This window comes from Oncorhynchus mykiss, chromosome 4 (assembly GCF_013265735.2).
Source record: "Oncorhynchus mykiss isolate Arlee chromosome 4, USDA_OmykA_1.1, whole genome shotgun sequence".
Taxonomy (NCBI): domain Eukaryota; kingdom Metazoa; phylum Chordata; class Actinopteri; order Salmoniformes; family Salmonidae; genus Oncorhynchus; species Oncorhynchus mykiss.
In genome coordinates this window covers 45,858,800-45,877,508 of record NC_048568.1, presented here as the reverse complement: position 1 = coordinate 45,877,508, position 18,709 = coordinate 45,858,800, and the positions used below count along the sequence as shown (strand labels likewise).

The 18,709-nt window shown below is 42.0% G+C and overlaps 1 protein-coding gene across 2 annotated transcripts in view; it reads left to right on the top strand.

The window, feature by feature from the left end:
* The window catches only part of tfap2d (transcription factor AP-2 delta (activating enhancer binding protein 2 delta)), a 41,135-nt gene extending 24,335 nt beyond the window's left edge, over positions 1-16,800 (top strand). For both annotated transcript variants that reach the window (XM_036976453.1, XM_021601156.2), the window contains exon 8: positions 15,448-16,800. In XM_036976453.1, the coding sequence (XP_036832348.1) occupies positions 15,448-15,658 (211 nt within the window). In that variant the 3' untranslated portion in view covers positions 15,659-16,800. The remainder of the gene's footprint in view (positions 1-15,447) is intronic.
* Positions 16,801-18,709: the final 1,909 nt, after the last annotated feature.

Genomic DNA, 18,709 nt, shown 5'->3' with positions numbered 1-18,709 from the left:
CAACAAAGTCAAGGTATTGGAGTGGCCATCACAAAGCCCTGACCTCAATCCTATAGAACATTTGTGGGCAGAACTGAAAAAGCGTGTGCGAGCCTGCAAACCTGACTCAGTTACACCAGCTCTGTCAGGAGGAATGGGCCAAAATTCACCCAACTTATTGTGGGAAGCTTGTGGAAGGCTACCCAAAACATTTGACCCAACTTAAATGATTTAAAGGCAATGCTACCAAATACTAATTCAGTGTATGTAAACTTCTGACCCACTGGGAATGCGATGAAAGAAATAAAAGCTGAAAGAAATAATTCTCTCTACTATTTTTCTGATATTTCACATTATTGAAGTAAACTGGTAATCCTAACTGACCTAAAACAGGGGATTTTTACTAGGATTAAATGTCAGGAATTGTGAAAAACTGAGTTTAAATGTATTTGGCTAAGGTGTATGTAAACTTCAGACTTCAACTGTATATAGCGTAAACATAGTGCAAACATAGTGTATATATAGTGTCTATATAGTGTCTATATAGTATATTTATAATGTCTATATAGTGTGCATATGGTGTCTATAAATGTTATTTATAGCATCTATATTGTGTCCATATCGTGTATATAGTGTTAATAGAGTATATAGTGTGTATAGAGTGTATATAGTTGGTAATATAGTGTATATATAGAGTATATAGTGTGTATAGAGTGTAAATAGTGTTAATATAGACTATATAGTGTATATAGAGTATATAGTGTCGTTTATTTATGGTGTCTCTATAATGTCTATATTATGTCTCTATAGTATATAGTATATATATATTTTTTTTATTTTTATATTTTTTTTAACCTTTATTTAACCAGGCAAGTCAGTTAAGAACAAATTCTTATTTTCAATGACGGCCTGGGAACAGTGGGTTAACTGCCTGTTCAGGGGCAGAACGACAGATTTGTACCTTGTCAGCTCGGGGGTTTGAACTCACAACCTTCCGGTTACTAGTCCAACGCTCTAACCACTAGGCTACCCTGCCATATAGTGTATATATATATATATATATATATACACACACTACCCTTCAAAAGTTTGGCGTAACTTAGAAATGTCCTTGTTTTTGAAAGAAAAGCTATTTTTTTTTGTCCATTAAAACAACATAAAATTTATCAGAAATACAGTGTTGACATTGTTAATGTTGTAAATGACTATTGTAGCTGGAAACGGCTGTTTTTTTATGTCATATCTACATATCCCCAACGCTGTAGGCGACCAGTTTTGATAGCCTTTAGCCGCACCCTCATACTACTCCTCCTCTGTTCCGCGGGTGATGTGGAGGTAAACCCAGGCCCTGCATGTCCCCAGGCACCCTCATTTGTTGACTTCTGTGATCGAAAAAGCCTTGGTTTCATGCATGTCAACATCAGAAGCCTCCTCCCTAAGTTTGTTTTACGCACTGCTTTAGCACACTCTGCTAACCCTGAGATTTCCATACCCAACTATAACATTTTCCGTCAAGATTGAACTGCCAAAGGGGGAGGAGTTGCAGTCTAATGCAGAGATAGCCTGCAAAGTCATGTCATACTTTCCAGGTCAATACCCAAACAGTTCGAACTACTAATTTTAAAAATGACTCTCTCCAGAAAAAAGTCTCTCACTGTTGTCGCCTGCTACCGACCCCCCTCAGCTCCCAGCTGTGCCCTGGACACCATTTGTGAATTGATCGCCCCCCATCTAGCTTCAGAGTTTGTTCTGTTAGGTGACCTAAACTGGGATATGCTTAACACCCCGGCAGTCCTACAATCTAAGCTAGATGCCCTCAATCTCACACAAATCATCAAGGAACCCACCAGGTACAACCCTAAATCTGTAAACAAGGGCACCCTCAGAGACGTCATCCTGACCAACTGGCCCTCCAAATACACCTCCGCTGTCTTCAACCAGGATCTCAGCGATCATTGCCTCATTGCCTGTATCCGCTACGGAGCCACAGTCAAACGACCACCCCTCATCACTGTCAAACGCTCCCTAAATCACTTCTGTGAGCAGGCCTTTCTAATCGACCTGGCCCGGGTATCCTGGAAGGACATTGACCTCATCCCATCAGTTGAGGATGCCTGGTCATTCTTTAAAAGTAACTTCCTCACCATTTTAGATAAGCATGCTCCGTTAAAAAAATGCAGAACTAAGAACAGATGTAGCCCTTGGTTCACTCCAGACCTGACTGCCCTCGACCAGCACAAAAACATCCTGTGGCGGACTGCAATAGCATCGAATAGTCCCCGCGATATGCAACTGTTCAGGGAACTCAGGAACCAATACACACAGTCAGTCAGGAAAGCTAAGGCCAGCTTCTTCAGGCAGAAATTTGCATCCTGTAGCTCCAACTCCAAAACGTTCTGGGACACTGTGAAGTCCATCCATGAAGAACAAGAGCACCTCCTCTCAGCTGCCCACTGCACTGAGGCTAGGTAACACGGTCACCACCGATACATCCATGATTATCGAAAACTTCAACAAGCATTTCTCAACGGCTGGCCATGCCTTCCGCCTGGCTACTCCAACCTTGGCCAACAGCTCCCCCCCCCCCCCCCCCCCCGCAGCTACTCGCCCAAGCCTCTCCAGGTTCTCCTTTACCCAAATCCAGATAGCAGATGTTCTGAAAGAGCTGCAAAACCTGGACCCGTACAAATCAGCTGGGCTTGACAATCTGGACCCTCTATTTCTGAAACTATCCGCCGCCATTGTCGCAACCCCTATTACCAGCCTGTTCAACCTCTCTTTCATATCGTCTGAGATCCCCAAGGATTGGAAAGCTGCCGCAGTCATCCCCCTCTTCAAAGGGGGAGACACCCTGGACCCAAACTGTTACAGACCTATATCAATCCTGCCCTGCCTATCTAAGGTATTCGAAAGCCAAGTCAACAAACAGGTCACTGACCATCTCGAATCCCACCGTACCTTCTCCGCTGTGCAATCTGGTTTCCGAGCCGGTCGCGGGTGCACCTCAGCCACGCTCAAGGTACTAAACGATATCATAACCGCCATCAATAAAAGACAGTACTGTGCAGCCGTCTTCATCGACCTTGCCAAGGCTTTCGACTCTGTCAATCACCATATTCTTATCGGCAGACTCAGTAGCCTCGGTTTTTCTGATGACTGCCTTGCCTGGTTCACCAACTACTTTGCAGACAGAGTTCAGTGTGTCAAATCGGAGGGCATGCTGTCCGGTCCTCTGGCAGTCTCTATGGGGGTGCCACAGGGTTCAATTCTCGGGCCGACTCTTTTCTCTGTATATATCAATGATGTTGCTCTTGCTGCGGGCGATTCCCTGATCCACCTCTACGCAGACGACACCATTCTATATACTTCCGGCCCGTCCTTGGACACTGTGCTATCTAACCTCCAAATGAGCTTCAATGCCATACAACACTCCTTCCGTGGCCTCCAACTGCTCTTAAACGCTAGTAAAACCAAATGCATGCTTTTCAACCGTTTGCTGCCTGCACCCGCACGCCTGACTAGCATCACCACCCTGGATGGTTCCGACCTTGAATATGTGGACATCTATAAGTACCTAGGTGTCTGGCTAGACTGTAAACTCTCCTTCCAGACTCATATCAAACATCTCCAATCGAAAATCAAATCTAGAGTTGGCTTTCCATTCCGCAACAAAGCCTCCTTCACTCACGCCGCCAAACTTACCCTAGTAAAACTGACTATCCTACCGATCCTCGACTTCGGCAATGTCATCTACAAAATTGCTTCCAACACTCTACTCAGCAAACTGGATGCAGTTTATCACAGTGCCATCCGTTTTGTCACTAAAGCACCTTATGCCACCCACCACTGCGACCTGTATGCTCTTGTCGGCTGGCCCTCGCTACATATTCGTCGCCAGACCCACTGGCTCCAGGTCATCTACAAGTCCATGCTAGGTAAAGCTCCGCCTTATCTCAGTTCACTAGTCACGATGGCAACACGCGCTCCAGCAGGTGTATCTCACTGATCATCCCTAAAGCCAACACCTCATTTTGCCGCCTTTCGTTCCAGTTCTCTGCTGCCTGTGACTGGAACAAATTGCAAAAATCGCTGAAGTTGGAGACTTTTATCTCCCTCACCAACTTCAAACATCTGCTATCTGAGCAGCTAACCGATCGCTGCAGCTGTACATAGTCTATCGGTAAATAGCCCACCCATTTTTACCTACCTCATCCCCATACTGTTTTTATTTATTTACTTTTCTGCTCTTTTGCACACCAATATCTCTACCTGTACATGACCATCTGATCATTTATCACTCCAGTGTTAATCTGCAAAATTGTAATTATTCGCCTACCTCCTCATGCCTTTTGCACACAATGTACAGTGCCTTGCGAAAGTATTCGGCCCCCTTGAACTTTGCGACCTTTTGCCACATTTCAGGCTTCAAACATAAAGATATAAAACTGTATTTTTTTGTGAAGAATCAACAACAAGTGGGACACAATCATGAAGTGGAACGACATTTATTGGATATTTCAAACTTTTTTAACAAATCAAAAAATGAAAAATTGGGCGTGCAAAATTATTCAGCCCCTTTACTTTCAGTGCAGCAAACTCTCTCCAGAAGTTCAATGAGGATCTCTGAATGATCCAATGTTGACCTAAATGACTAATGATGATAAATACAATCCACCTGTGTGTAATCAAGTCTCCGTATAAATGCACCTGCACTGTGATAGTCTCAGAGGTCCGTTAAAAGCGCAGAGAGCATCATGAAAAACAAGGAACACACCAGGCAGGTCCGAGATACTGTTGTGAAGAAGTTTAAAGCCGGATTTGGATACAAAAAGATTTCCCAAGCTTTAAACATCCCAAGGAGCACTGTGCAAGTGATAATATTGAAATGGAAGGAGTATCAGACCACTGCAAATCTACCAAGACCTGGCTGTCCATCTAAACTTTCTGCTCATACAAGGAGAAGACCGATCAGAGATGCAGCCAAGAGGCCCATGATCACTCTGGATGAACTGCAGAGATCTACAGCTGAGGTGGGAGACTCTGTCCATAGGACAACAATCAGTCGTATATTGCACAAATCTGGCCTTTATGGAAGAGTGGCAAGAAAGCCATTTCTTAAAGATATCCATAAAAAGTGTTGGTTAAAGTTTGGCACAAGCCACCTGGGAGACACACCAAACATGTGGAAGAAGGTGCTCTGGTCAGATGAAACCAAAATTGAACTTTTTGGCAACAATGCAAAACGTTATGTTTGGCGTAAAAGCAACACAGCTGAACACACCATCCCCACTGTCAAACATGGTGGTGGCAGCATCATGGTTTGGGCCTGCTTTTCTTCAGCAGGGACAGGGAAGATGGTTAAAATTGATGGGAAGATGGATGGAGCCAAATACAGGACCATTCTGGAAGAAAACCTGATGGAGTCTGCAAAAGACCTGAGACTGGGACGGAGATTTGTCTTCCAACAAGACAATGATCCAAAACATAAGGCAAAATCTACAATGGAATGGTTCAAAAATAAACATATCCAGGTGTTAGAATGGCCAAGTCAAAGTCCAGACCTGAATCCAATCGAGAATCTGTGGAAAGAACTGAAAAGTGCTGTTCACAAATGCTCTCCATCCAACCTCACTGAGCTCGAGCTGTTTTGCAAGGAGGAATGGGAAAAAATTTCAGTCTCTCGATGTGCAAAACTGATAGAGACATACCCCAAGCGACTTACAGCTGTAATCGCAGCAAAAGGTGGCGCTACAAAGTATTAACTTAAGGGGGCTGAATAATTTTGCACGCCCAATTGTTCAGTTTTTGATTTGTTAAAAAAGTTTGAAATATCCAATAAATGTCGTTCCACTTCATGATTGTGTCCCACTTGTTGTTGATTCTTCACAAAAAAATACAGTTTTATATCTTTATGTTTGAAGCCTGAAATGTGGCAAAAGGTCGCAAAGTTCAAGGGGGCCGAATACTTTCGCAAGGCACTGTATATAGACTCTCCTTTTTTCTACTGTGTTATTGACTTGTTAATTGTTTACTCCATGTGTAACTCTGTGTTGTCTGTTCACACTGCTATTCTTTATCTTGGCCAGGTCGCAGTTGCAAATGAGAACTTGTTCTCAACTAGCCTACCTGGTTAAATAAAGGTGAAATAAAAAATTAAATAAAATAAATAGGCGTACAGAGACCCATTATCAGCAACCATCACTCCTGACTGAAGATCTTGTACAACGCCATATACTACTCCCTTCACAGAACATCGCAAACGGTCTCTAACCAGAATAGAAAGAGGAATTGGAGGCCAAGGTGCAAATCTGAGCAAGAGGACAAGTACATTAGAGTGTCTAGTTTGAAAGCCTCACAAGTTATCAACTGGCAGCTTCATTAAATAGTACCCACAAAACACCAGTCTCAACGTCAACAGTGAAGATGCGACTCCAGAATGCTGGCCTTCTAGGCAGAGTTGCAGAAAAAAAGCCATATCTCAGACTGGCCAATAAAAAGAAAAGATTAAGATGGGCAAAAGAACACAGGCACTGGACAGAGAAAGAGTGGAAAAAAGTATTATGGACAGACAAAGTTTGAGGTGTTCAGATCACAAAGAAGAACATTCGTGAGATGCAAAAAAAATGAATAGATGCTGGAGGAGTGCTTGACGCCATCTGTCAATCATGGTGGAGGCAATGTGATGGTCTGAGGGTGCTTTGGTGGTGGTAAAGTGGAAGATTTGTACAGGATAAAAGGGATCTTGAAGAAGGAAGGCTATCACTCCATTTTGCAACACCATGCCATACCCTGTGGATGGCACTTAATTGGAGCCAATTTCCTCCTACAATAGGACATGACCCAAAGCACAGCTCCAAACTATGCAATAACTATTTAGTGAAGAAGCAGTCAGCTGGTTTTCTGTCTATAATGGAGTGGCCAGCACAATCACCGGATCTCAACCCTATTGAGCTGTCGTGGGAGCAGCTTCACCGTATGGTATGTATGAAGTGCCCATCAAGTCAATCCCACTTGTGGGAGGTGCTTCAGGAAGCATGGGGTGAAATCTCTTCAGATTACCTCAACAAATTGACAACTAGAATGCCAAAGGTCTGCAAGGCTGTAATTGCTGAAAATTGAGGATTCTTCGAAGAAAGCAAAGTTTAAAGGACAGAATTATTATTTAAATTAAAAATCATTATTTATAACCTTGTCAACATCTTGACTAGATGTTCTATTCATTTTGCAACACAATTCATGTTAGTTTTCATGGAAAACAAGGACATTTCTAAGTGACCCAAAACTTTTGAACAGTGCCAATATTGTGTCTAAATAATATATATACATATTGTGTCTATATAGTGTCTATATAACGTCTGTATAATGTCTATATAGTGTGTATATATGGTATGAATAGTGTCTACATATTGTGCATATAGTGAATATTGTCAGGTGGGTGCAGGAAAGGGACTAGTTGGGTGCAGGAATCAGATGCAGAGAGAGTTCTACTGAGGTTAAGTGCTTTACTCAGGCACAACAGAATAATAAGCCCAACAAATACAGGGCGCGGGACATACAACGAGACAACCCAAAAACCACAGGGTGCTCAGTTAAAGAAAAGAAAATCCACCACTACCTAAAATGCGCACGCGTAACATAAAGACAATCCCGCACAAAACAAGGGCAGGCCTACCTACTAAATATAGGGAAGCTAATTAAACCAAACAACAGAAACACAGGTGAAACTAATAAGACTAAACAAACAGACAAACGAAAAAGGGATCGGTGGCGGCTAGTAGGACGGTGACGACGACCGCCGAGCACCGCCCCAACAGGCAGGGTAGCCAACTTCGGCGGAAGTCGTGACAAATATAGTGTTTATATTGTGTCTATACGGTATTAAGTATATGTTGCATATATAGTGTATATGTAGAGTATATATTGACTATATAGTTTATATAGTAGTTTATATAGTATCTATATAGTGTATATGTGGAGTATATATTGTCTATATAGTTTATATAGTAGTTTATATAGTATCTATATAGTGTATATGTAGAGTATACTGTATATTGACTATATAGCTGATATCATATTTATTTTGTGTATGTAGTATATTAAGTGCATATATAGTGTATATATATATTCGCTATACAGTGGCTATATAATGTATATGTAGTGTAAACATAGTGTATATGTAGTGTCTATATAAAGTACATGTAGTATTTATATAGTGTCTATATAATGTACATATACTGTAAACATAGTGTATATAAAGTGTCAGATAATGGTCATATAGTATTTATATAGTGTCTATATCGTGGCTATATAATGTACATATAGTCTTTATATAGTAGCTAAATAATCTATATTTAGTGTAAACATAGTGTCTTTTTGTACATATAGTGTCTATATACTGTAGATAATATCTATATAGAGAATATATATATTGTACATAGTGTCTATTTAGTATATATATAATGTCTATATTGTTTATGTAGTGTCGACAGGGTGTATATACAGATATACAGTACCAGTCAAAAGTTTGGACACATCAAAGGTTTTTCTTTATTTGTACTTTTTTCTACATTGTAGAATAATAGTGAAGACATCAAAACTATGAAATAACACATATGGAACCATGTAGTAACCCAAAACGTGTTAAACAAATCACCCTTTGCCTTGATGACAGCTTTGCACACTCTTGGCATTCTCTCAACCACCTTTACGTGGAATGCTTTTCCAACAGTCTTGAAGGAGTTCCTACATATGCTGAGTACTTGTTGGCTGCTTTTCCTTCACTCTTGCATCCTGTAGCACAAACTCAAGAACGTTCTGGGATACTGTAAAGTCCATGGAGAAAAAGAGCACCTCCTCGCAGCTGCCCACTGCACTGAGGCTAGGAAACACTGTCACCACTGATAAATCCACAATATTTGAGAATTTCAAGAAGCATTTTTCTACAGCTGGCCATGCTTTCCACCTGGCTACCCCTACCCCGGTCAACTGCCCTGCAGCCCTCACAGCAACTCGCCCAAGCCTCCCCATTTCACCTTCACCCAAATCCAGATAGCTGATGTTCTGAAAGAGCTGCAAAATCTGGACCCCTACAAATTAGCCTGGCTAGACAATCTGGACCCTCTCTTTCTAAAATTATCTGCTGAAATGGTTGCAAACCATTTTACTAGCCTGTTCAACCTCTTTTTCGTATCGTCTAAGATTCCAAAAGATTTGAAAGCTGACGTGATCATTCCCCTCTTCAAAGGGGTAGACACTCTTGACCCAAACTGCTACATACCTATATCTATCCTACCCTGCCTTTCCAAGGTCTTCGAAAGCCAAGTTAACGACCATTTTGAATCCCACCGTACCTTCTCCGCTATGCAATCTGGTTTCAATGCTGGTCATGGGTGCACCTCCGCCACGCTCAAGGTCCTAAACGATATCAAAACCACCATCGATAAGACATTACTGTGCAGCTGTAATCATCGACCTGGCCGAGGTTTGAGACTCTGTCAATCACCACATTCTTATCGGCAGACTCAACAGCATTGGTTTCTCAAATGACTGCCTCGCCTGGTTCACCAACTACTTCTCTGATAGAGTTCAGTGTGTCAAATCGGAGGGCCTGGCAGTCTCTATGGGGGTGCCACACGGTTCAATTCTCGTGCCGACTCTCTTCTCTGTGTACATCAATGATGTCGCTCTTGCTGCTGGTGATTCTCTGATCCACCTCTACGCAGACGAAACCATTCTGTATACTTCTAGCCCTTCTTTGGACACTGTGTTAACTAACCTCCAGACGAGCTTCAATGCCATACAGCTCTCCTTCTGTGGCCTCCAACTGCTCTTAAATGCAAGTAAAACTAAATGCATGCTCTTCAACCGATCGCTGCCCGCACCTGCCCGCCTGTCCAGCATCACTACTCTGGACAGTTCTGACTTAGAATATGCGGACAACTACAAATACCTAGGTGTCTGGCTAGACTGTCAACTCTCCTTCCAGACTCACATTATTATCTCCAATCCAAAATTAAATCTAGAATCGGCTTCTTATTTCGTAACGAAGCATCCTTCACTCATGCTGCCAAACATACCCTTTTAAAACTGACCATCCTACTGATCCTCGACTTTGGCGATGTCATTCACAAAATAGCCTCCAACACTCTACTCAACCAATTGGATGGAGTCTATCACAGTGCCATCCGTTTTGTCACCAAAGCCGCATATACTACCCACCACTGCGACCTGTACACTCTCGTTGACTGGCCCTCGCTTCAAACTCATCGCCAAACCCACTGGCTCCAGGTCATCTACAAGTCTTTGCTAGGTATATCCCCGCCTTATCTCAGCTCACTGGTCACCATATCTGCACCCAATCGTAGCACGCGCTCCAGTAAGTACATCTCACTTGTCACCCCCAAAGCCAATTCCCCGTTTGGTCACCTTTCCTTCCAGTTCTCTGCTGCCAATGACTGGAACAAACTGCAAAAATCACTGAAGCTGGAGACTCATATCTCCCTCACTAGCTTTAAGCACCAGCTGTCAGAGCAGCTCACAGATCACTCCACCTGTACATAGCCCATCTGTAAATAGCCCATCCAACTACCTCATCCAGATACTGTATTTATTTCTTTATCTTGCTCATTTGCACTCCAGTATTTCTACTTGCACATCATAATTTGCTCATCTATCACTCCAGTGTTTAAAAGGTATATTGTAATTACTTCGCCACCGTGGCCTATTTATTGCCTTACCTCCCTTATCTTACCTCTTTTGCACACACTGTATATATACTTTTTCTACTGTATTATTGACTGTAAATTTGTTTTTTCCATGTGTAACTCTGTTTTGTTGTATGTGTCGAACTGCTTTGCTTTATCTTGGCCAGGTCCAAGTTGTAAATGAGAACTTGTTCTCAACTAGCCTACCTGGTTAAATAAAGGTGAATTAAAAATAAAGAAACTCTGTGGTCCAACTCATTCCAAACCATCTCAATTGGGTTGAGAACGGGTGATTGTAGAGGCCAGGTCATCTGATGCAGCACTCATCACTATCCTTCTTGGTCAAATAGCCCTTACACAGTCTGGAGGTGTGTTGGGTCATTGTCCTGTTAAAAACCAAATTATCGTCCCACTAAGAGCAAACTGGATGGGATGGCGTATTGCTGCAGTATGCTGTGGTTGCCATGCACGTTAATTGTGCCTTGAATTCAAAATAAATCACAGGCAGTGTCACCATCAAAGCACCCCCACACCATCACACCTTCTCCATGCATCATGGTGGGAACCACACATGCAGAGATGATCCGTTCACCTACTCTGCGTCTCATAAAGACACGGCAGTTGGAACCAGAAATCTCAAACTTGGACTCATCAGACCAAAGGACAGATTTCCATCTGTCTAATGTCCATTGCTCGTGTTTCTTGGCCCAAGCAAGTATCTTCTTCTTATTGGTGTCCTTTAGCAGTGGTTTCTTTGCAGCAATTCGGCCACGAAGGCCTGATTCACACAGTCTCCTCTGAATAGGTGATGTTGAGATGTGTCCGTTACTGTTATTTGGGCTGCAATTTCTGAGGCTGATAACTCTAATGAACTTATCCTCAACAGCAGGGGTAACTCTAATGAACTTATCCTCAACAGCAGGGGTAACTCTGGGTCTTCCTTTCCTGTGGCGGTCATCATTAGAGCCAGTTTCATCATTGCGCTTGATGTTTTTTGCTACTGCACTTGAAGAAACGTTCAATGTTCTTGACATTTTCCACATTGACTGGCCTTCTTGTCTTAAAGTAATGATGGACTGTCATTTCTCTTTGCTTATTTGAGCTGTTCTTGCCGTAATATGGACTTGGTCATTTGCCAAATAGAGCTATCTTCTGTATATCACCCCTACCTTGTCACAACACAACAGATTGGCTCAAATGCATTAAGAATGTATTTTTTTAACAAGACACACCTGTTAATTGAAATGCATTGGTGACTATCTCATGAAGCTGGTTGAGAGAATGCCAAGAGTGTGCAAAGCTGTCATCAAGGCAAAGAGTGGCAACTTTTCATGAGGTAGTCACCTGGAATGCATTTCAATTAAAAGGTGTGCCTGATAAAGGTTAACAATTTATTTCCTTCTTGATGTGTTTGAGCCAATCGGTTGTGTTGTGACAAGGTAGGGGTGGTATACAGAATATAACCCTATTTGGTAAAAGACCAAGTCCATATTATTGCAAGAACAGCTCAAATAAGCAAAGAGAAATGACAGTGAATAATTACTTTAAGACATGAAGATCAGTCAATATGGAACATTAAGGAATTTGAGAGTTTCTTCAAGTGCAGTCGCAAAACTATCAAGCGGTATGATGAAACTGGCTTTCATGAGGACCGCCACAGGGAAGTAAGACCCAGAGTTAACTCTGCTGCAATGGATAAGTTTATTAGAGTTAACTGCACTTCAGAACGCAGTCCAAATAAATACTTCACATAATTCAAGTAACAGACACATCTCAACATCAACTGTTCAGAGGAGAATGTGTGAATCAGGCCTTCATGGCCGAATTGCTACAAAGAAACCACTTTTAAAAGACACCAATAATAAGAAGAGACTTGGTTGGGACAAGAAACATGAGCAATGGACATTAGACCTGTGGAAGTCTGTCCTTTGGTCTGATGAGTCCAAACTTAAGATTTCTGGTTCCAACTGTAATTGTGAGATGCAGAGTAGGTGAACGGATGATCTCCACACGTTTGGTTCCCACCGTGAAGCACGGAGGAGGTGGTGTGATGGTGCTTTAATGATGACACTGTCTGTGATGTATTTAGAATTCAAGGCACACTTAGCCAGCATGGCTAACACAGCATTCTGCCGTGATACGCCATCCCATCTGGTTTGCTCTTAGTGGTACTATAATTTGTTTTTCAACAGGACAATGACCCAACACACCTCCAGGCTGGGAAAGGGATATTTGACCAAGAAGGAGATTGATTGAGTGCTGCATCAGATGACCTGGCCTCCACAATGACCCAACCTCAACCCAGTTGAGATGGTTTGGGATGAGTTGGACCGCATGGAGGAAAAGTAGCCAACAAGTGCTCAGCATATGTGGGAACTCCTTCAAGACTGGTGGAAAAGCATTCCAGGTGAAGCTGGTTTAGAGAATGGCAAGAGTGTGCAAAGCTGTCATCATAGCAAACGGTGGCTACATTGAATAATGTAAAATATATTTTGATTTCATCAACACTTTTTCGGTTAATACATGATTCCATATGTGTCATTTCATAGTTTGTCTTCACTATTATTCTGCAATGTAGAAAATTGTAAAAATAAAGAAAAACCCTTGAATCAGTAGGTGTGTCCAAACTTTTGACTGGTACTGTATATCTATAGTGTTTGTATAGTGTGTGTTGTGTCTACATAGTGTCTATAGTGTATTTATATTGTATATATAGTGTATATTGTGTCTACATAGTGTACAGTGCATTCGGAAATTATTCAGGCCTTATTCTAAAATAGATTAAATAAAAAAACATCCTCATCAATCTACACACAGTACCCCATAATGGCAAAGTGAAAACAGGATAGAATAAATTTTTGCAAATGTGTTGAAAGTAAAAAACACAATTACCTTTATTACATCAGTATTCAGATCCTAACAACTCTACAACTTGATTGGAGTCCACGTGTGGAAAATTCAATTGATTAGACATGATCTGGAAAGGCACACAACTGTCTATATAAGGTACCACAGTTGACAGTGCATGTCAGAGCAAAAACCAAGCCATGAGTTTGAAGGAATTGTCCGTAGAGATCTGAGACAGGATTGTGTCGAGGCACAGATCTGGGGAAGGGTACCAAAAACGTTCTGTAGCATTGAAGGTTCCCAAGAATATAGTGGCCTCCATCATTCTTAAATGGAAGAAGTTCGGAACCACTAAGACTGTTTCTAGAGTTGGCCTCCCGGCCAAACTGAGCAATCAGGGAGAAGGGCCTTGGTCAGGGAGGTGACAAAGAACCCGATGGTCACTCTGACAGAGCTCTAGAGTTTCTCTGTGGAGATGGAAGAACCTTCCAGAAGGACTACCATCTCCACAGCACTCCACCAATCAGGCCTTAATGGTAGATTGGCCAGCCACTCCTCAGTAAAAGGCACATGATTCTCTGGTCTGATGAAACCAAGATTGAACTCTTTGGCCTGAATGCCAAGCGTCACGTCTGGAGGAAACCTAGCACCATCCCTACGGTGAAGCATCGTGGTGGCAGCATCATGCTGTGGAGATGTTTTGCAGTGGCATGGACTGGGAGACTAGTCAGGATTGAGGAAAAGATGAACATAGGAAAGTATAGAGCAATCCTTAATGAAAACCTTCTCAAGAGTGCTCAGGACCTCAGACTGGAGCAAAGGTTTACCTTCCAACAGGACAACGACCCTAAGCAAACAGCCAAGACAAGGCAAGAGTGGCTTCCGGACAGGTCTCTGAATGTCCTTGATTGGCCCAGCTAGAGCCTGAACTTGAAACCGATCAAACATCTCTGGAGAAACATGAAAATAGCTTTGCAGCAACTCTCTCCATCCAACCTGACAGAGCTTGAGAGGATCTGCAGAGAAGAATGGGAGAAACTTCCCAAATACAGGTGTGTCAAGCTTGTAGCGTCATACCCAAGAAGACTCAAGGCTGTAATTGCTGCCAAAGGTGAATCAACAAAGAACTGACTAAAGGGTCTGAATACTTTAAGTAAATGTCATTTCATTTTATTTATTTATTTTAATTAGCAAAAATCTTGCTATCTATCTTTCTCCTGGGGAACTGCTGTCAGGTCTTCATTCTTCATGTTTGTCCTTTTCAGAAGTTCTTCCGATGAGTATTCAATCAACTGTTTATATTCTAACAAAGGGATTCACATCCAGGATCTGTTATTATACGTGTCCAATCAACTGTTTATATTCTAACAAAGGGATTCACATCCAGGATCTGTTATTATACGTGTCCAATCAACTGTTTATATTCTAACAAAGGGATTCACATCCAGGATCTGTTATTATACGTGTCCAATCAACTGTTTATATTCTAACAAAGGGATTCACATCCAGGATCTGTTATTATACGTGTCCAATCAATTGAATTTACCACAGGTCAACTCCAATCAAGTTGTAGAAACATCTCAAGGATGATAAATGGAAACAGGATGCACCTGAGCTCAATTTTGAGTCTCATAGCAAAGGGTCTGGATACTTTTTAGATTTTTAATACATTTGCCAAAAAAAAAAAAAAGAAGGTGTTTTTGCTCTGTCATTGTGGGCTATTGTGTGTAGATGATTTAATCAATTTCAGAATAAGGTTGTAACGTAACAAAATGTGGAAAATGGGAAGTGGTCTGAATACTTTCAAAATACACTGTATAGTGTATATATAATGTGTATATAGTGTATATATAATGTAAATAATTTATATCTATATATGTAGTGTATATTTATGTCTTCATGTGTTTGTGTTCTCCAGTCTGATCACCCATGGATTCGGGACTCCGGCAGTGTGCGCGGCTCTCAGCACCTTCCAGACCGTTCTTAGTGAGATGCTCAACTTCCTGGATAAACATTCTGCCGCCGGGAACCCTGGGAAAACCTCTGGTCAGGAGACTGAAAAGACCGGAACTGTCCGGAAAACCAGCGAGCTGCTCAATAAAGACGGCAAAGCTGAAAAGACAGAGTAGCCCTTTCCCTGTGCTGTGCAGTGTATGTGCCTGTGTTTGTCAGGGTTTTATCCCTGGGAGGAGGAGCTAATCTCTGTGGAGACTGACAGAGACATTTATTCATTCTGAACAACAGGAAGTAGAGACAGGGACTTCTGGTCAGCGCCATCTGGGAGTCAACGGGAGAGGAGCGGGGTACACATGTACACACATATGCACACATACACACAATACGTTCTCCCTCCAGTCTCCACCTGAACAGTGCAATTAATGCCATTATTACGTTTACCGTTTTAGAACCAAGAGACTGGGGTCTGGGTTCACTATGTTGGTGAGAGTGTGAGACTGGGTTCACTATGTTGGTGAGAGTGTGAGACTGGGTTCACTATGTTGGTGAGAGTGTGAGACTGGGTTCACTATGTTGGTGAGAGTGTGAGACTGGGTTCACTATGTTGGTGAGAGTGTGAGACTGGGTTCACTATGTTGGGGAGAGTGTGAGACTGGGTTCACTATGTTGGTGAGAGTGTGAGACTGGGTTCACTATGTTGGTGAGAGTGTGAGACTGGGTTCACTATGTTGGTGAGAGTGTGAGACTGGGTTCACTATGTTGGTGAGAGTGTGAGACTGGGTTCACTATGTTGGGGAGAGTGTGAGACTGGGTTCACTATGTTGGTGAGAGTGTGAGACTGGGTTCACTATGTTGGTGAGAGTGTGAGACTGGGTTTACTATGTTGGGGAGAGTGTGAGACTGGGTTCACTATGTTGGGGAGAGTGTGAGACTGGGTTCACTATGTTGGTGAGAGTGTGAGACTGGGTTCACTATGTTGGTGAGAGTGTGTGTGTGTGTTCATGTGCCTGTGCTTGTGTGTGTGCCTGTGTGTGCGTGCGTGTGTGTGAGTCCAGATTTCTGAGACTCTGCCATTTTGTAAAGGTGACTATTCAGTTGCCATGGAAACATTTTGTTGTGCATGTCTATCTTTGTACACTCCCCAGAACTACAATTATGATACAAGCTCTTTGACCCTTCATAAACATTTGTATAGATATATATATAAATATTTAAATAACTTTTCTTGTAGGCTTTGAATTACATATACTGTATGTTAAAACCATACCTTCTAAAATACCTGTGTTCAATAAAAACTATTGATACATGTTCCTTCCTACTAGTTCCTGTGTAGTGTGTGGGTCAATCAATCAACCAATCAATACATACACGCACATAATTGCATACAACAAAATATACAAGAACATGTGGTATCGTATAATAACAGATCCTGGATGTGAATCCCTTTGTTAGAATATAAACAGTTGATTGGACACGTATAATAACAGATCCTGGATGTGAATCCCTTTGTTAGAATATAAACAGTTGATTGGACACGTATAATAACAGATCCTGGATGTGAATCCCTTTGTTAGAATATAAACAGTTGATTGGACACGTATAATAACAGATCCTGGATGTGAATCCCTTTGTTAGAATATAAACAGTTGATTGGACACGTATAATAACAGATCCTGGATGTGAATCCCTTTGTTAGAATATAAACAGTTGATTGAATACTCATCGGAAGAACTTCTGAAAAGGACAAACATGAAGAATGAAGACCTGACAGCAGTTCCCCAGGAGAAAGATAGATAGCAAGATTTTTGCTAATTAAAATAAATAAATAAAATGAAATGACATTTACTTAAAGTATTCAGACCCTTTAGTCAGTTCTTTGTTGATTCACCTTTGGCAGCAATTACAGCCTTGAGTCTTCTTGGGTATGACGCTACAAGCTTGACACACCTGTATTTGGGAAGTTTCTCCCATTCTTCTCTGCAGATCCTCTCAAGCTCTGTCAGGTTGGATGGAGAGATTTGCTGCAAAGCTATTTTCATGTTTCTCCAGAGATGTTTGATCGGTTTCAAGTTCAGGCTCTGGCTGGGCCAATCAAGGACATTCAGAGACCTGTCCGGAAGCCACTCTTGCCTTGTCTTGGCTGTGTGCTTAGGGTCGTTGTCCTGTTGGAAGGTAAACCTTTGCTCCAGTCTGAGGTCCTGAGCACTCTTGAGAAGGTTTTCATCAAGGATTGCTCTATACTTTCCTATGTTCATCTTTTCCTCAATCCTGACTAGTCTCCCAGTCCATGCCACTGCAAAACATCTCCACAGCATGATGCTGCCACCACCATGCTTCACCGTAGGGATGGTGCTAGGTTTCCTCCAGACGTGACGCTTGGCATTCAGGCCAAAGAGTTCAATCTTGGTTTCATCAGACCAGAGAATCATGTGCCTTTTACTGAGGAGTGGCTGGCCAATCTACCATTAAGGCCTGATAGGTGGAGTGCTGTGGAGATGGTAGTCCTTCTGGAAGGTTCTTCCATCTCCACAGAGAAACTCTAGAGCTCTGTCAGAGTGACCATCGGGTTCTTTGTCACCTCCCTGACCAAGGCCCTTCTCCCTGATTGCTCAGTTTGGCCGGGAGGCCAACTCTAGAAACAGTCTTAGTGGTTCCGAACTTCTTCCATTTAAGAATGATGGAGGCCACTATATTCTTGGGAACCTTCAATGCTACAGAACGTTTTTGGTACCCTTCCCCAGATCTGTGCCTCGACACAATCCTGTCTCAGATCTCTACGGACAATTCCTTCAAACTCATGGCTTGGTTTTTGCTCTGACATGCACTGTCAACTGTGGTACCTTATATTTACAGGTGTGTGCTTTTCCAAATCATGTTGAATCAATTGAATTTACCACAGGTCAACTCCAGTCAAGTTGTAGAAATATCCCAAGGATAATCAATGGAAACAGGCTATACCTGAGCTCAATTTCAAGTCTCATAGCAAAGGGTCTGAATACTTATGTAAATAAGGTATTTCTGTTTATTTATTTTTTTAAATCAGCAACATTTCTCAGAAACTGTTTTCACTTTGCCAGTATGGGGTATTGTGAGTATATTGTGGAGGATTTTTTATTTATTTAGTCCATATTAGAAGAAGGCTGTAACGAAACAAAATTTGGATAAAGTCAAGGGGTCTGAATACTTTCTGAAGGCAAGATAGATAGATAGATAGATATATAGAT